This window comes from Molothrus ater, chromosome 6 (assembly GCF_012460135.2).
Source record: "Molothrus ater isolate BHLD 08-10-18 breed brown headed cowbird chromosome 6, BPBGC_Mater_1.1, whole genome shotgun sequence".
Taxonomy (NCBI): Eukaryota; Metazoa; Chordata; class Aves; order Passeriformes; family Icteridae; genus Molothrus; species Molothrus ater.
Window position 1 is genome coordinate 55,483,062 of NC_050483.2, and position 18,161 is coordinate 55,501,222.

General features: G+C 43.2%; 1 protein-coding gene across 1 annotated transcript in view; it reads right to left on the bottom strand.

Moving 5' to 3' along the window:
• The window catches only part of BRF1 (BRF1 RNA polymerase III transcription initiation factor subunit), a 173,965-nt gene extending 158,494 nt beyond the window's left edge, over positions 1–15,471 (bottom strand). Inside the window, exons 1-2 of the mRNA XM_036383304.2 lie at positions 15,208–15,471; positions 1,614–1,694 (exon numbers count right to left, since the gene is read on the bottom strand). Coding sequence (XP_036239197.1) covers positions 1,614–1,694; positions 15,208–15,394 — 268 coding nt within the window. The 5' untranslated portion in view covers positions 15,395–15,471. The remainder of the gene's footprint in view (positions 1–1,613; positions 1,695–15,207) is intronic.
• Between the last annotated feature and the right edge of the window lie 2,690 nt (positions 15,472–18,161).

Genomic DNA, 18,161 nt, shown 5'->3' on the forward strand with positions numbered 1-18,161 from the left:
TGGGAGATAAGTTCATGTAAAGCAAGTAAATGTTTTTCTCTACAATGCTGATATTCTTTAGCCAAGTCACAATCATTGTTGTTGATCAGGGAGGCCCCCCACACAAAAGCTGTGGGGAAGGAAGATGCTCAGACATATTCCCCAGCAAACACTCATCCAAGAAAAAGCTGTGTTTAGATTCTAGAGAAACGCCTACGCTCTCTTTACTTGTGATTACCTTTTGGCATAACCAAAAGGGCTTTTGAAGGATTCAAACACTCCACGAAGCAACAAGACAGATTTCCTTCCATCAGCATTTTACTTTTTACAATTACAGACAACTGTGAAGTTCTTATGCACAAAAAGCCAATTTATTTTTAAAATGCCTGTTCAAAATTACAGTTTTGATTAAAGTGCCTTAATCCAAAACCAGACTTCATTAAGTTTAGTGGCTTTATCCCACTGCCTATATAGGTTACATGCTAGACAGGAAATTTAAATTCCAAAGATAGTAACTTCAGACCTGACACTGACACTAGCTCACCTAAAGTGCAAGCTTTACTTTGCCAAACAAACAGGGCTCAATACTCCTAAGTAAAAACAGCTGAATAAAACATTCTGTATATAAAACAACCTGTATATATATCAGCTGAATAATGCTGAGTAGAGTAATCTGACTATACTTCAATGACACAGATCAATCCTAGTCTCTCTATACCTATGAAGTTATAATATCAGATCAATCTTACTCTTCATATACCTACAGAGGCATAATATAGGCAAGACTTTTCCGTGTTGAGTTGCAAATGTAAGACTGATTTAGGAAAACACCTTTCTCTACAATATCTCCCCCAAATGAGTATCTTACCAGTAAAATCCATTTACATCCATGGTTAATTACATGTCAACTTCTGAGACTTTGCTATGACAGTCCATCAGCTGTCATCTCCAAGAGTCATGAGACAGGAGTATTAATTAACCAAAAAATGACAACTCCTGTCCCTTGATATGAGCAACAGCAAACTGGAAGACCATTCTGCTCCTGGAATAAAAGCTGGTTTTATTCATCCTCTTTAAAGAGTGTAGAATATGAAGATCTCAATTAAAATGTAAAGCATGTAATGAGAATATTTATTTTAATGTCATCTGTACGCTAAAACCTTTTTTCCATTTTTCCTCTCTCTATTCAATGATCCCATATTAAGCACATGATTACTTATATGCATTATCTCACACTTGCATTGCTTAAGACCAAAAATATTTGAAGAATTATACTTTTAAATAAACATGAATAAAGTATTCCAAGAACCCTGAAAATGGACTAAATAAAAAGCCACAATAGGTTTAACAGATAATAAAAAGGTGCAATGGACGTGTCAAGCTTGAAAAAGCCCTTTTAAACCACAGTAATATTGTCAGGTGCCATTACCCTTTGTCAGTCAGCTGCATGAACTCATAAATCAGGTGCAGCAGCCAAATGAGAGCACAATGAAAAATCAGCACTAAGCAGACTTGTCCACTGAATAATGAGGGGCCTGCCAAGGTTTTGAGGTCACATTCAAAACTAAAAATTAATTGCATCAGCCATATTAATAAAAAGAATTCATATCAGCAAGACTAAAATTTGCTAGTACCATTCTGTAGAGTTTTTGCTCGTGACTCCTTTCCCAGGTTGGCGTGGAATCCTCCTCCTAAAGTCGGTGTTTTCCCTGCACCTATTAGGGGAAAAAAAACAAACACCAGACATGTCAAAGAGAATAATTTAATTAAAATATTAAAATAAAACTTATTTTGCCAATATAGTCAGTATCTGTATCATCTACAACATGCCAAACTACATTAAGAAGGCCTTAAAGTACTTAAGACATCAAGTACCAATACTGTGCAAATTATTTCTTCTTGAGATACCATAAGAATTACATGGCTCCATAAGCCCTCCCAATCTCAGTTCCAAAGAAACTACAAAAATCTCCCAATGTCTATTTTAAGCAGAACATGAAAATCAGTACTGTAAAACATTTCTCAAAATAACGGAGGAAAAACTTGCTTAGTTAGTATTTTTGTCTGAAGAATATTCAATGAATAATTTACAGAATTTTAATAGGTAATTATTGGCTTTACAGAATATAAAACATGTTTAGCATTCAATAATGACTGTGTTGGCTACTACAGACCTAACACTTATTTTAAAGTAACTTCAGTTTGTCATTAGGTAAACACAGCAACACTCAGGCTACAAAAAACTGCAAGTCTGGAACTGCTACTTTCACACCCAGAAAGGTTGGAGACTTAAAAGAAGTCTGAGCTGTAAATCAGCATAAACTAGAGGCTGGTTTGGCCATCCATGCCAATGCTAAGCAGCCTGAATGCAGAGATTGCTGGGAGTCAGTGGAGCTACTCATGCAAACCAATCTTGCAGAACAGGGAATTAAACTACCAAGGACAAAAATAGTCTCCCACTAGAGCAGGAAGGGTTTTTTTAAAACAATGAGGGTACCTCAAGCAGGATATCTGAATCTATCAGCTTAACAGCAAGTGAGACCAAAAAGCTAAATTGCACAGGATTGAAAACAAGCAATTTGTTAGTTCAATTTGGAGTTCTACTTAATTCAAGTCTTCAGGATAGGGAAAAAGCCATCTTGTTGTCTATGATGCCTACAGCTTTTCCTCAAGTTCTTGTGGCTGTTTCCTCTCTCAAGACTTGCTCTTCAGAACAAACTAGAAAGGCTTTGGGATAGACAGAGAGAGGGCAATGAAGTCGCTCTTTAAAGCAGTTCAGGGCATTTCTGGTACAAACCTGAATAAGATATTTCCATGGCAGGTACAACTGATGAAAAACTGTAACCTAAACTGTTCACTCTTACTAGACATTTTAAGCTCTAGTCTCCTCTCAGTTGCACTTAATGTACATCAATACTGAGAAAAACAAACAAACAAAACAAAACCAAAAGCCAGAAAAGCTAATAAGCTAATATTCCTGCAGAATTACTATCAGCCCTCAAAGCTTATTTTTCCATATAACTTTTAAATTAGGTTTCCAGTGCTATCCACAACAGAAACCAACTTCACTTCATTAACAGATCCTTTAACAACAATAATCAGCTCTTGTGGCAGTGCTGTCACACTGTAGCTGGTCTGCAGCTGGACAAGGTAAATCTAGCCATAACACAAATCCAATTTGGCTAGCCTGGTTCTTTCCAGAAAAACAGATAATGGTCCCCAGATAGGCTGGATTCAAACCTATACAGGAGACCCTCAGCCAACCCTGTTCAAGCCTAGGTACAGAAACACCCCTGGCCAGAGATCTGGGCAGAGAGAGATCCCAGCTATCTGAGCCTGGGAAATTCAAACTCCCTATAAAAAGAAGATTTGAACAATAAAACACATTGTCCAAGACACTCAGTGAGTTTGTGTCATCCCTCATGTAACAAGCTCTCACCTAAATGCCCCACAGATTAAGTGATCTTAATCTAATAATAATCCTAATAAAAAGTGAAAAACATTCAATAGTGATCTCCTCACTGGGTACAGAGGTAACTCTCCCAAGTCTGTGTTTGACTACCAGAGGCAGCAACACCTTCTTGCCATTCTTACAGGTACAGCCTTGTATTTCCACAAACACTTGAAACACTAAAAAAAGCTAAAGCAGCAAACCAGAGAGAGGTTACCACACTACAAAAGAAGGCATAACATTTTTTGTGTACATTTAGTGAGAATGGTTTACCTGGCAGAAAATATATCAATTATGGAAACAGTTTTACATTCCTTTTCTTCAGTAGCAAATCTAAACAGAAATTCCACCTCCCATTTTCCTTTTTTTTATTGTTTTAAGGTTTGCTTTTCTACAAGCTTCCTCACTAGCCTGATTTGCAGCAGGAGAGCCCACACTAGAGCATCAGTAGATGGGAGGAGGGCACCAACCACAAGGCAGGAGCAGGAGGAGCAAGCAGCTGGAGGCAGAGGGCTCACCCAGGACCTGTGTCAAAGGCACTGTTGGCCCATCCTGAACACAAAAGCTCCACTTCTCAGTCCCCTCTATTCTTGAATATACCAAAATACTGAACTGCTTTGGACTATCATTGGCAAAACAGTACTTTAATATGTTTCCCTGTTACTACTAAAAATCTTGCACAAAGCAGTCTTACAGTGGTGATAAACAATACTAATAACTAAATAATTTAACTGACTCTGGAGTTAAAATCCAAAATAACATAAACAAAATGGAATTAAGTCAAGATTTCAATGATTTTGTTCTTTAAGACTCTTTTTCATTAGCTATCAAGCTATAACATCATACATAAAGTAATTTCTTTCCAAGCTATAGAGACTGCAGCAGATATCAGCAGAGCTCTCTGAAAGACAGATTCTGCTATCAGAATTGATGTACCCATTTTTCAGCAAGTTAACTGGAAAGGCTGAACAGCTCTACTTAGCATTTGTCTTTGAAAACTGACAGAGAACTAGTCTGTTGAGCACTTACACTCTCAGAACTGCAAACTAATGTTGCCATTGACTATGAAGTCTCACCATCAGCTTTAATCTTACAACCAAAATGCAAACCAAACTCATTATCATAACTGTTCAGCTGGGTAATAAAAAGATAAACTCTTAAAAAAAGAAAACTGAAATCATCAAATTCATTTAAAGACAAAAATCCCTACAAAGCTAGCAATTTAAAAAGTACAAAGGAAAGGAACAGCAATTGCTAGGCACAACCAAATTAACATCCCAGCTTAACTGCAATTTTTACATTTCTTGACCTTTTCCATTCTTCCCCCACAACTTCAAAAGTGAATTAAGCAGGCTTTTGGTTTTTCACATTCAGCTTTCAAGACATACAAAAATATATCTGAGAAGTATTTGGTGTCTCCAAGTACTGCCTGCCAAAACTTCAACATTAACACTACCATTTCCCTAAGGCAACTCAAGTGCACTCCTTCAGGAGGTGGTGCCTCCCAAGGTCCATCGTCATCTACTTGCTCGTGCCACCTGCTGAGGAGGGCCAGCTGTGTCCTGGGGACATCACCAGAACATCTGGGACAGCTGTGTCCAACATCACCAGCCGGGTGAGGGACAGGACTGTCCCACTCTGCTCTGCACTGGGACAGCCTCACCTCCAGTCCTGGGGGCAGTTTTGGGCACCACAATGTTAAAAAGCCATGAGAGTGTCCAAAGGAGGGCCATGAAGACAGTGAAGGGCCCCGAGGTGAAGCAGCAGCTGAGGGCACTTGGTCTGTTCAGCCTGGAGGAGATTGAGGGGAGAGCTCACTGCAGGTACAGCTTCCTCCTGGGGGAACAGGAGGGGCACACATTGAGCTGTTCCCCCTGCTGACCTGTCCAGGACCTGAGGGAATGGCATGAAGGCCTGTCAGGGGAGGTTTAGGTTGGCTTTCAGGTAAAAGGTTTTCACCCAGAGGATGGTGGGGAACAGGAACAGGCTCCCTAGGAAGTGGTCACAGCACCAAGAGTGGCAGAATTTAAGGGGCATTTGGACAATGCTCTCAGACATTTGCTGTGATTCTTAGGGTGTCCTGTGCAGGATTTTCATGATCCTTGTGGGTCCCCTTCCAACACAGGATATTCTATGACTCTATGATTACTTTTAGAAACTCACTCAGATTTGCAGCTTCACGTAACTGAAGCTTCAAGTTTGCTTCGGACATTTACATGAAATTTTGGACAACAGAAGGTGTGGAGAGAGGTGTTAGGCAGCTCAGAAACACAGCTACTCCAGTTTTTGTGTGGTCCTCTCAGTGGGCTACACTGCCCTAACACAACAGACCTGAAGATGCAGGAGATCATGCCTGGAAACTTGATGGTACTCAGTCTAAGCTCACACAGGTCCAGACCCAGACCATAACCCTGCATCATTCAAGTGTTAAACTACTTGTCAGAGCTGGGTTAACATCTGGACTCTACAATCTTAAAGGTCTTTTCCACCTAAACAATGGTTCTACAGTGAATATCCCTCCATCAGCCAAAAGCAGCCATTCCCACTGCTGTTCACAGCACAAGCACCTCAGCAGCTTCTGTTTTGCTCCACCAACTCCCCAACTAAGTCACATCACTCTGCTTCTCCATAAAAATGCTCCTCAAGCTGTAAAAGGTGCAAGCAAAGCTTGCAGTCTGGAGTAATCTTGAACAGCAACAAAACCCCACAGGTAACAGGAACAGCACCTATCAAATCACTCCACACAGTGGAGGCAAAGAGCAGCCACTCTGACATCTGCAGCTTAAAGGGCACTTTTCTGTCAGGCAGTGACATGATGAGTTTCAGATTCCAGATTCAGTCCCAGCATTACAGATTTTGCTTCCTCTACGTAAATGAGCAAGTGAAGACAGGGAATGAAGCTGCTTGTAACCTGAACTGAAGTGTGCCTGCTATCTGATAGGACCAATCCTACCAAAATCCTTCCCTGTAAAATTAACTCCAAAAGCCACCAGTCTTTTCTTCAGGACAAGGTAGGGGCAAACCTTTTATTTCAAATATATGCATTTACAGATCCAGCATAAAATCTGGTAAAGTTTAGTAAAGAATGCAAACTGCATCACACCAATGGCTTCATAACTGGGGAAGACAAGGTAACCTAATGAAAAAAAAAACTAATGAGCTTCCTACTGAAGTTAGACCATAGAAGTAAAAAGGAGGGTAAGTAAACCTCCCACTACAAATCTTACCTATAAAAGTCAAATTATGTGACTCAAGTTCTGAAGTTTGTAACTGAAACAATTCTTTTCTCACTAATTTTCCAGGAAAATGAACAGGTCTGCAGGCACCAGAGCTTGCTGAAACAGTATTGCCACTTAAACTTACAAACTTTAAATCTATTCCACCATAGCTTATTTTCCTAACTACCAACTGTAGAGCTAAATATATCTGCATCCACCACAACCCAACTTAGGACTGCCAGAATCTACGAAATCAGTCTGCATCCAAGTTATGTGCACTACTCTGCACTGCCACAGCTGACAGCAGCACCCTCTGTTGCTGCCATCCCAGGGACAGTATGGAAAAGACTCAATACCAGAAAAAGCTTCACATTAACTCTGGTGCACGATTGCCACCTGGAGGAATTGGGGAGAGAAGCAAAACTGATTTGATTCCTACATATAGCAGATGATTTTCCCCCTCTTCCTTCCCAACACAGCATGATTATGAATTAGTTTTGTAATCTGGCACAGGATAAATCAGGTAAATACTCTCCAGGATTTCCATCAAAGGGTCTGAAAATCCAGCATACTTATATTTTCTTTCTCTGTATTGCAATTGAGATCCTGACCACTGTGCATAACTTAAAATGAGCCATGAATTAGTGTCATCTCTAAAAAGCTGGGCCACAAATACAAGGAAACTTGTTGGTATTAATATTATTTTTACTTTTCAGTTCCAAGTGTTTCCATTTCAAGTTTAGCATGTGTATTATTGGCAGAGCCCAGTTCAGGACTCTTTGAGGCTGCACTGTAGGAAACATTTAATATCAGGACTTGGTCTATCAATACCTTACAGGGAAACCGATTAACAACTACAAATTAAAAACAAAACCCTTACTCCTTTCACTTTTTTAATATTTGATAATATTTGAAAATACACAAGAATCCTTTATTGTACATAAGAACCAAGTAGACAAAAGCACAGAATCCTACACAAATACAGAGTTCATCCCCTTTCCCAACTGTCTCACTAGCCATCACTGTGACAGGAATTGATCATCTTCAAAAGTTCTACAGGAAAAAAAGGTAGAGAAGATGAATGACTAGTAAGTTCAGCTTAAATTTTACATAGGTTTTTTTCTCTGTTAGTCAGTCCGTCTCTTCTTTCCAGTTTGCTGACCATAACTTTTCATGTCCACAATCCCCAAAAGACAAATATTTAGATCAAGGCAAACTCTTGTCAAGTTCTGCACACGAGGTCAATGTAGCTCACATGCCTTGATGTAAAAACAAAGATTTTAAGGATAAAATAGTACAGAAAATACTTCAGTAAGCTTCCACAGGTATACCTAAAACACTGAGCAAACCACAGCTTTACTAAAGAGCCAAAGATACAGTAAATCTGTCATGGGATACTGAAGAGTGTGAGTACACATTCAGGATTTGTGGCTGTGCTAATGGGTCTCTGTAGTAACTTCCTTATAAACCACTTGCAAAAAAAACCCCTGTAATAATAGAAATAAACTCTTCCTTGATGTTCTAAAATTTGAACCAGGCTACTTACAAATGTTGTAGAACCTCCTACACCAAAAACTTTACCAAACACTTGTTGGTGTGTTAAGTTCACAACTTCCCTTTCCCACTATGAGCAAAAGCAAGAAGATAACCTCCCACCAGCCTCAAATTAGTGCACTGCAAACTCATGTACATTTGGAGATGCAGAGTGTTAATGCATGTTTGCTGTACCAGAGCCAGAGAGCCTGACTCAGTGCTGGAGAACTGATGCTGTCAGTGCCCACTGCAGAATCCTGTTTCTGTGACTGTGCCTGTCTAAAACCTCCAGGCTTAGTTATTACGTAAGTTAAAAGATCTGTTAATAATTCTTATTTAAATTTGTACTAGAGATGTGACTCTGAATTCTATAGCAGGGCAGGGACAGGCAGAGCTGAGGGCATCAGGCACCTCCATGGGTCCAGGGATGGGCTGAGGCCAGGCAGGACATCAGACTGCACAGGGGGGCCAGGGTCAGGCCCAGCAAGGGGAACAAGGCCAGACACAGCCCCAGAATGTCCAAACGGGGCCACAAGGATGGGCTGAGGCCACACAGCACATGGGCCTGGCTCTACAGGGTCCATGGGTGGGCAGGGCAAGGCAGTGGGGAGCTGGAGACTGGCCCTGCTGTGCAGTCCCTGGGACAGGGGCTGACATCCCTGAGGACTGGGATGGGCTCCTGGGCCATGGGCAGCCTTGGGGGAACCCCAGAGAGAAGGTGGTCAGGAACAGCAAGAACCAGCAGTACCTGGTTTGTGACCAAGATGCTGATCAGATCTGTTTTTCTCTACTTACTGCCAAGCATTTAAAGGGAATTTCTGGAACAAAAGAAGCTGAGTTTCCCCAGACAGTAAGCTTGGGGATCACAAGCCCAGTACACCTTGCAGCATTGTTTCTTTGTGCTGTATTTCTCAGTTACATCTTCCAACTTGCTGCTATGCTACCTGCACATCAACCTTCCCAGCTGGGACTTTTCTTCTCCCTTGATTAACGTCAGAAGTCCCAGCCTTCACCTTTCTCAGCTTCTTTAAACAAAAACCTGAAGAGAGATCTGGGCTGCCAGGTTTGCTCCATGCTCAGCTTTCTCTCACTCTCTTCAGCTTCAGTTTTAATCCTGTCAGCTTAAAAAAAAAAAACACTTGTGAAAACAGTTCCTCCCAACAATTACCACAGGACAGGGGACTCCCACCCAGACACAGGGAAAGAGCAGAGAACTCCAGACCTTCAGACATGGCACACAACTCTTAACTTGCCTTTCTACAAAAGCAGCAGCCATCAAACCAGTGCAAACTGGCAAAGAGCTTGGTGTAAATCCATCCTCCAGAATGCAATTATAGCATAATGGAGAGGGAGAAATGTAGCTCACTCTCAGACCCTGTATTGCTGCACTTCCTGCTGGGATGTGTTCAAATGTAGCAACTGATAGGCTGTTAAGAACTTGGGTATGAAGAAAAATAAAAAGCAAGACACATTCATTCCAATTAGCAGGATTCAAAAGCTCTCCAAATTTAAGTTAAGAAATCAGAGCAAGCAATCTATTTGGCTAGTCTGAACTGGCTATCAATTATAAAGTGAATAGTTATTGTTCAAAACTAGACTCAGCTAGGAAAAGCTCATGCCTCAAACACTTTCTGTGCAAGCAACAGAGTTCCTTGGAGCTAAAATAAGCATGGTAACGCTTTTCCACTAATTGCTGACTTATCCAGGGTCAAATCAGTCAAGCTCAGAAACCAAATTTCAAGGCAGCCTTCACAAGCTTCAAGACAGTAGCACAGGTAGGGTGCAGTGTTGAAGCTGGATTCATTCCTGACTGAGCACTCACAACAGAATTAAGAATTACGACCAGCTAGACCAGTATGGGGCATATCAAAGCTTTCAGAGGACTTTCCTCTCAAAAGATCAACAAAACAATACATAGCAGCTCCTTCTAGAAGGGGTTATTCCCTTGCTAGTGAAATAACTTACCAGTTCACAACCCAGGAAGTGACAAGTACCTTGCAAGAAGAGCTGACTTGCCAGTGTTTCAGACAGACAGCATTGAAAGGAATGGTGGGATTAGCTCTGGAAAGCTCCAAGAACATCATCTTCCTGTGAAGTCTCAAAAGAACACCTGTGCCAAATCAGACTGAAAGACTAGTCCAGTATCCTACCTCTGAATGAGAAAGCCCATCAATATACATGCCTGCAAGGGTAGCAAAAAATACAGGAGGAAAGTTTGTTGTGATAGTTCTCTCATATAGTCTCCCAGTTTCTAGAGATCTGTGGCACAAGGATTTCCTGAAGCAGAAATAATGCATTTTATTAATGGCCATGATATGTTTTTATTCTGTCTGCCCAATCATTTTAAGCTCATGTAAACTTTTAACATCCACAACTTCAGATTCACATGGAGTTTCTGTAAAAACCAAAACCAACCAGACAAAACCTCCTAATGCTTCTGAACCTCATACCCACTACCTTTGCAAACAGTTAGCTGCTTGATTTCTTAGCATTCCCCAGCTTTTGCATTATGTGACCCTGAGCAGCTGCTCATCGTTGCTGCGTTATTTTACTGCATTTACAAATCTCTACTATGGCCCCATTCAATCATCTCTTTTCCAGTCTGAAGAGGCTGAGTCTATTCAGTCAGTCTGAGAAGCTCTTCAGGAAGCTCTCCTCTTAATCACTCCATATTCCTCTCTGTATCTTTTCTAGTTCTATTAGAGCTTTTCCTGTGGAGGGGCAAGAAAAGAGAAACCCACCAGAACTGCACACAGCAGTTGGAGGTAATGCTGTGTACAGACATGCTGCATGTGCTCTTTTAACTTCTAACATTCCCCTCCCCACCCAGGGTCTTTTGCACCATGAATGAACATTGAGCAATTTGTTTTTATAAAGCTATCCATTATGACCTAGGGATTTCCTTCTAAAGTCATCCTAGTCAGTCTGGATGTAGAAGAAGAAACCATCCCACATGTGCAAGAAAGGAAAAATGCTAACTCTAACAGCAACTCTTCAACCCATCTGCTATCCTACCACCCATCCACTAAAAGCAACAGGTCCTTCTGCAGTCTTTACTACCCCAAATAATTCAGTACTGCCCACAAACCCCATTAACTCACCAGTCACCTGTTTTCCAGATCATCAGTCCAGATTCTGTGGAATTTCAGTATATTTGCTATCATTTGAAGAGCTACTCCGCTCTGCAAAGAATTTTCCTTATCAATGACAGCTCAGATTCTATAAAAGCTTCTGGTGAAAGAACTTGCTGACCTTCCTTTGAAAATCCAACCATCTGCTTTGCCCTCTTAGCAACTTCCTCAGAAAGCTCCAAAGGATTTTCAAGGCAAGACACTTTGCCAAAAAGCACTGTCACCCTATATTTACCTGTGCAGAAAACATAATTTTTGTCTTTCACTACTTCTACCTTCTTGGCTCATCCTGTGCATGTAGATGTGGCACTCAGGAACATGGCTCAGTGGTGGACTTGGCAGTGCTGGGTTAACAGTTGGACTTGATAAACTTAAAAATCTAAAAAAAACCCTAAGAAAATCTTCTCCTACAACCTAAATGATTCTGTGATTCTACCCTCTTGTCCAACACACTTAACTATGCTGCATTTTCCCAACACTTCATGGAGAGCAAAGCAAACCCCCTCATTCACAGCCAAGCACAAGCCCAGGCTTTCTCAGCACACCAAAATCTCAGCTGCTAAAACATTAAAAAAAAAAAAAAAATGGAAAGAAACTTTCCAAAGGACTCACACATCTGCACTGGAAAACACTGGCTACACCAAACTTCTCTTTGGAAGGCATCAGTGTTGAGGCTTCCTACACCAGGCACATAATTAGATCAATGTAAATACTGCCAGAGAAAACTTAACTGTGATCTCACACCTTCCTCCAACCCTGAGAGAGTAAAAAGAAGGGATTTCCAATGTTTTATAGGGATTCTACATGACTTATTAGCAATGACTTGGCCATTTCATATTAATATAGAGAAGTAGAGGACTCACTCCTTCAGTAAACAGATTCAAGATTCTGAAATATTAACATGTAGCTTGGCTGAATAAAAGGTTTTTCTACATGTAAAAAAGAAAAAAATCAGTGTCTCAGGATTTTCCACTCCCTTTTGCTTTTTTATGATGAAGGTGAAAATAAATGATTAATAAATGCATCTGTATGCAAGATGTAATAACTCACCAACAGAAGCTGCTGTGGATCTTGAAAGGATTTGAGGACTATTTTTGCACAACCAGTAGCTCTGAACTCCACAAATACCAAAAGCCTCATTCAATTCCCAGCCCTGCAATAAAGAACCTGACATCCCTCATCGTTTGCAAACCTCAGATAACATTCTCCAAGACACCCAGCCCTACTAACCATGAGCCAGGGACTCAAAAACAGCACCCCAGGCACCTCTGACACTGCAAATGCTCCACAAAGCAACACTCTCTGAGATCATCAGACCACAGTCCAAGGAGCCTCAGACCAAGGCATTTCATTCAATTTAGTGTAAATTTACTAACATAATCAGAAGTCACTGAAAGGTGTAACTTACCAGAAAATGTTGCTTTCAGAAAGTACGTGGTTTCTGACTTAAAAGAAATATATATTCCTTTGTAAATTCTCCACTCTTTGGGGAAGATACAAAGTCCTTCTTACACAGTAAATTGCTTTACTCCCCATTCCAGAGGATTTTAATCAGTCATAAACACATTAATAGACAAGCACACATGATAAAGACACTGTTATTGCAGCACAAATATATCTTTTCAGATTAGCTTACATCAATCAGTTTATGTTGAGGAAAAAAAAATTCACAACAGAAGCATCTGTTTTGGAATGTAAAGAACTGCACCAGCATAAGTCATCCATATCCTAATTTCCTTAAAATATTTCTGGTGTGAAACAGGGCCTGCACTCACAAAATCACAGACTCAAGACTTACAATCACATCTCAAGATTTAGACAAAAAGAAAGGCTATACCTTAAAGAAATTTTATTAAGTACTGTGCAATTCATCCACTAAAAAGCCTCAGTATGGTGCATTTCTTTCTTTTCCTTAGATTTATTTTTTAAGGATAAAGGCATCCCAAAATGAGCTCTAGCTTGCATGCCATCTGTCCTGCATAATTTTGGGTGGGAGGGAAAAAGCAGAACAAGCCTTAAAAATGTAGTCTCCACATCAAAACAGGAAAAAGTGAAGGATGCAAGAGCTGCTTATAAGCTGTAAAAAAAGTAATGCCAGCAGCCTGAGTTGGAAGACAGGAATGGCATCAGACAACTCCTAGCCTACAGTAAACTCCCAAACTCCAATTTGCAGAGCTGCATTCTCCACTACAGAAAGAATTCCTCTTTCTTCCCCACAGCTATACAATCCATCAGAGCCACTTGTTTCATTGCTAAGCTCTTTCCCATGCTTTTGCTGATGTTTCTTTCTCCTTATCCACCTTCCCCGTACAGATTTTCCATCTCTCCCCTTTCAAACACTACATCCTCCCCACATCCATTTTCCTTCTCTCCCTTTCTAAACACTTTTGTCTTCTTGATGTGGCCTTTTTCCATGTTTTATCCTCCAGAACACTCACACCATCACCCCAACCCATCTACAGACAGGAGACTCTTGACCCTTCATGTCCAGCCTGTTTCTCCTCCTTGTACCCCTATGTGTTCCCTCTCTCAATTAAACACCCAACTCAACCTTTCCTGTCCTCTATCCCAAGTAATTTCATCTACCTCCCCATTTCCTGTGCACCCAACCCTTCCACAGAGCCCCAAACTTTCTCACACATCTGCCCCAGTCCCTCACACATGTACTCCATCACACTCAGAGCATCTCTCTCATCCTGCACAGCTCTTTTCTATTCATTGTAGCCTCCCCCACCCCATTTCTGTCTCACCCTGCACAGCTCTCCTTCTCGCCATGCATTGCCTCTCCCATTTCCACCCTGTGCAGCACCAGCTCCCACATGCACCATCCATATCCCTTCTTTGCCCCACATGGTTTTCCACAGTCTGTCCTCACACCCTTTTCCCTCTACATTGTCCTTATCATCTCCCTATAAGCACGGTGTCCTTATCTCCCCTATACATTGTTCTCACTCCCCTGTAGCATGGCCATAACCCCAACCTCTGGCACAGCATCTCCCCATCCCTTTCCCCACATTGCCCAGTGTTCCCATGCCCTGCCTCTGAACTCACAGAATCTCACAATCAATGAGGTTGGAAAAGACCTCTAAGATTGCTGAGTGCAACCTATGACTGAACATCACCTTGTCACCCAGACCATGGCACTGAGCACTCGGCCAGCCTTTCCTTACACACCTCCAGGGACACCTCCACCGCTGCCCTGGCCAGTCCATTCCAATGTCTAATCACCCGTTCCACAAGGAAATTCCTTCTTATGTCCAACCTAAACCTCCCCTGGTGCAGCAGAAGACTATGTCCCCTCGTCCTGTCACTTATTCCCTGGCAGCAGAGCCCGACCCCCACCTGGTTCCACCCTCCTGTCAAGGATTGTGGAGTGGTAAGGTCCCCCCTGAGCCTCCCCTTCTCCAGGCTAAACAGCCGCAGACTTGTGCTCCGGACCCTTCCCCAGCTCCGCTGCCCTTCCCTGGATGTGCTCCAGCCCCTCAATGTCCTTCCCGAATCGAGGGGCTCAGAACTGGGCACATCACTCAAAGTGCGGTCTCAGCAGTGCCCAGCACAGGGGTTCGATCACTGCCCTGGTCCTGCTGGCCACACTATTCCCGACAGAGGCCAGGATGCCACTGTCCTTCCTACCCACCTGGGCACGCCTTGGGCTCATGTTCCGCCGCTGTCGATCAGCACCTCCAGGTCCTTTTCCGCTGGGTCCCTGATCCCACACCGCAGCCCCTTCGCCCTGTCCCTGCCCACGCCTCTTCCAGCGCCCTTTCCCTCCTGCCATGTGCCCCATCCCCGCAGCACCCTCTCTTCATACACCGCCCGCTATTCCCCACACGCCGCTCCCTGTGCCCCCGGGCCCCCGCCCCGCCCCGCCCTGCCCCGGCCCGGCCGCACTCACCGTCCAGCGACACGAACTGCCCCACGGCGGAGGAGCCGCCGCCGCTGTTCTCCACGAACTGCACCTCGGACACGATGATGTTGTCCTCCAGCACAGAGCCGCAGCCCGTGCACACCGCGTCCCCGCGCGCCGCGTCCACCTCGATCTCCGCGCACCCGCAGGCGCCGCACACCCGCCCGCCCGGCATCCTGCCCGCCGCACCGGGACGGGCCCGGCCGCCGCCCCCGCCGCTCGGCACCGCCCGGCACGGCACAGCCCGGCACGGCACAGCGCGGCCCGGGCCCGCGCAGGCCTCGCTCGCCGGCACCGGCACGGGGAGGAGCGCGGCAGCCGCCGCCACCCCGCCCGCTCTCGCGAGGCTTCGCCCGGCGCTCCCGCCCCTCCGCGGCGCTCCCGCCCCTCCGCGGCGCTCCCGCCCCTCCGCGGCGCTCCCGCCCCTCCGCGGCGCTCCTCCCTCACGGCCCGCGCGGTGCCCGTCCCTCGGGGATCGGCCCCTGCTCGCCCCCGGCTCCTGGTTCCAGCTCTCTGCCGCGGGCAGGGATGCCTTCCACAGGGTCAGGCTGCTCAGAGCCCCATCCAACCTGGCCCTGAACACTCCCAGGGATGCGGCATCCGCAGCTTCTCTGGGCAACCTGTGCCAGGGCCTCAGCACCCACTGGGCATCAATCAAATTCATCACTTAAATCTATTCAATCGTTATGTAATGCTGAGATGAAAGTTGCTGAGGCCTAATGAATTTATTTCGTTACAGCACTTTGAGCCCTGCCTGACAAAGGCAGCATAAAGTTGAAGTGTGGTGTTTTGGAACTCTTGTTTATTATTGTAGAATTACAGAATGGTTTGGGTTAGAAGGGACCTTAGAGATCATCAAGTTCCAATCTGTCTGTCATGGACACTTTCCACTATCCCAGGTTGCTCAGAGCCCCATCCAGCCTGGCCTTGAACACTCCCAGGAATGGAGCAGCCACAGCTGCTCTGGGCAACCTGTGCCAGGGCCTCAGCATGGCCACAGTAAAGGAATTTTTGCTAGTATTTAATCTAAACCTACTGTGTCTCACTTTGAATCCATTCCCCCTTGTCCTGTCGCTACATGCCCTTGTAAATAGTCTCTCTCCATCTTTCTTGTAGAGTCCTTTCAGGTACTGTAAGGCCACAATTAGATCACCCCAAAGCTTTCTCTTTTCCAGGCTGAACAATCCCCATTCTCCCAGGCTTTCCACGTAGAAGTACTCTACCCCTCTAATTGTCTTGGTGGCCTCCTCTGGACTTGCTCCAAGGGGTCGATGTCCTCAATGATTCACAGAATCACTGAATCAAAGAACTCAGTTTTCATCCAAGTTATTGCTCACTTTAGCACTCAGCCCACATGTAGCAAATCAGCACCATAACACAGATGGGAAGGAAGCTGAGCAGAATAGCTGCTGTAGCTGGATGTTTGTATAGACTTCCATCTGTCGGCTTTTGAAATGCAGAATTAATTAACAATTAATGCAGAAGCAGAAATGTTCACCTTGTAAAATTCAATACTGTCAGTATCTGTCTTCCACCAAATGACTCAGATGCAGCCAGGGATCAGAATCAGCACCTCCATGAACTCCATTTGTACCCAGTACAAAATTACTTGTTCATTTAGAGGCACACACTAAAGCAACATCTTTCCATCCAGAAAGCTGAGCATCTTATAGTCCTCAAATTATGTCATTTGCCTAAAAATCTTAAGGTTCTGTGCTTTGGAAAAGAAAAACAGCAATATCATAATGGCGATTGTGCCACTATGTACACAGCTGGTCTTTTTTTATTCTATTCACAGAGGTGTATTTTTTAAAATAAGAATGTTGGGTATCTCCAAATTCCTTCTGCTTCTGGAGGTTACTTCCGTCCTGAAGTTCCTCCTGCTGATGATGAGATAATGAGTGCCACAGTAGCCAAGCATGATCTCACAAAATTATACACTGTGTAGATAATATCAGGGGAAAATTATATTCCTGATAAGTAATCCCTGATAGGCTCTGACAAAGGCCAGCACGAACACAAGAAATCCTGCAGTGAGCAGTTTTGAAATATTTTTCCATTTAAAAATTTCTTTTTACCTCACTTAGGTAGAGACTAATGTAGTCCTGTCTCGTGAGGACTTAGGTTTTACATCCCTTTGAAAATTGCTGGTGCTTCAATTAAGTGTTGCAAGACTTTTTTTTTTTTTTAATCCCAAACAAGTTCAGAGTGTTTCACTTTGAATGTGGGCAGCAGAGGGCCCTTGTGAAAGCCTAAGATACAGCTGCTGTCCAAAGAAAGAATCTCATTTAATGTCATACTGAAGAAGGATGTCTGTTCTAATTTTTATCTTATAAGGTGAGGTTAATGATGATGAAATAAAATGGGTTCCCAGTCCAGGAGACTTCAGTCTTTGCCTCCCACTCATGAAAGCTTTCATATACAATACCCTTAAATATTTCAAACATTTCCATAGGACTGTTTTCTACCAGCCAAAACAGAAGTAATTTTTCACCTCTTTAAGGTCTTTTTCTGTTCTGCTTGTTAGAGGATTAACTAAACTTCTTTTGACTTATGGCATTGAGCCTGCTGAATTAATAACCCCTAGGTCAGTTTATGTAGGCTAAAAAAATAACCTTTTAGTAAATTGTCCTAAGCCTGAGAGTAAGAGCTGGTCATTAAAAATTTGTATTGACAAAGCTCCTTTCCCTGCCTTATTTTGTCCTTTTAGATAAGAGGAGGAAAGGACCTGTTTTCCATTTCACCTACTCATGTTTGATATCTCTTATTTTGGCTCCTAAGTGTGCCAAAAAGTGGTGATCAGGATGTCTGTTAGCCAAGACCAACCAATTTCCTTTCTGCTGTGCCTCCAAAAACATCAAATACAATCCACCTCTAGGTGTATGGTTTTGACATCCACTTGTTGAGGTTTCAAAGAGAAGAACTGTTCTCATTTGCTTGAA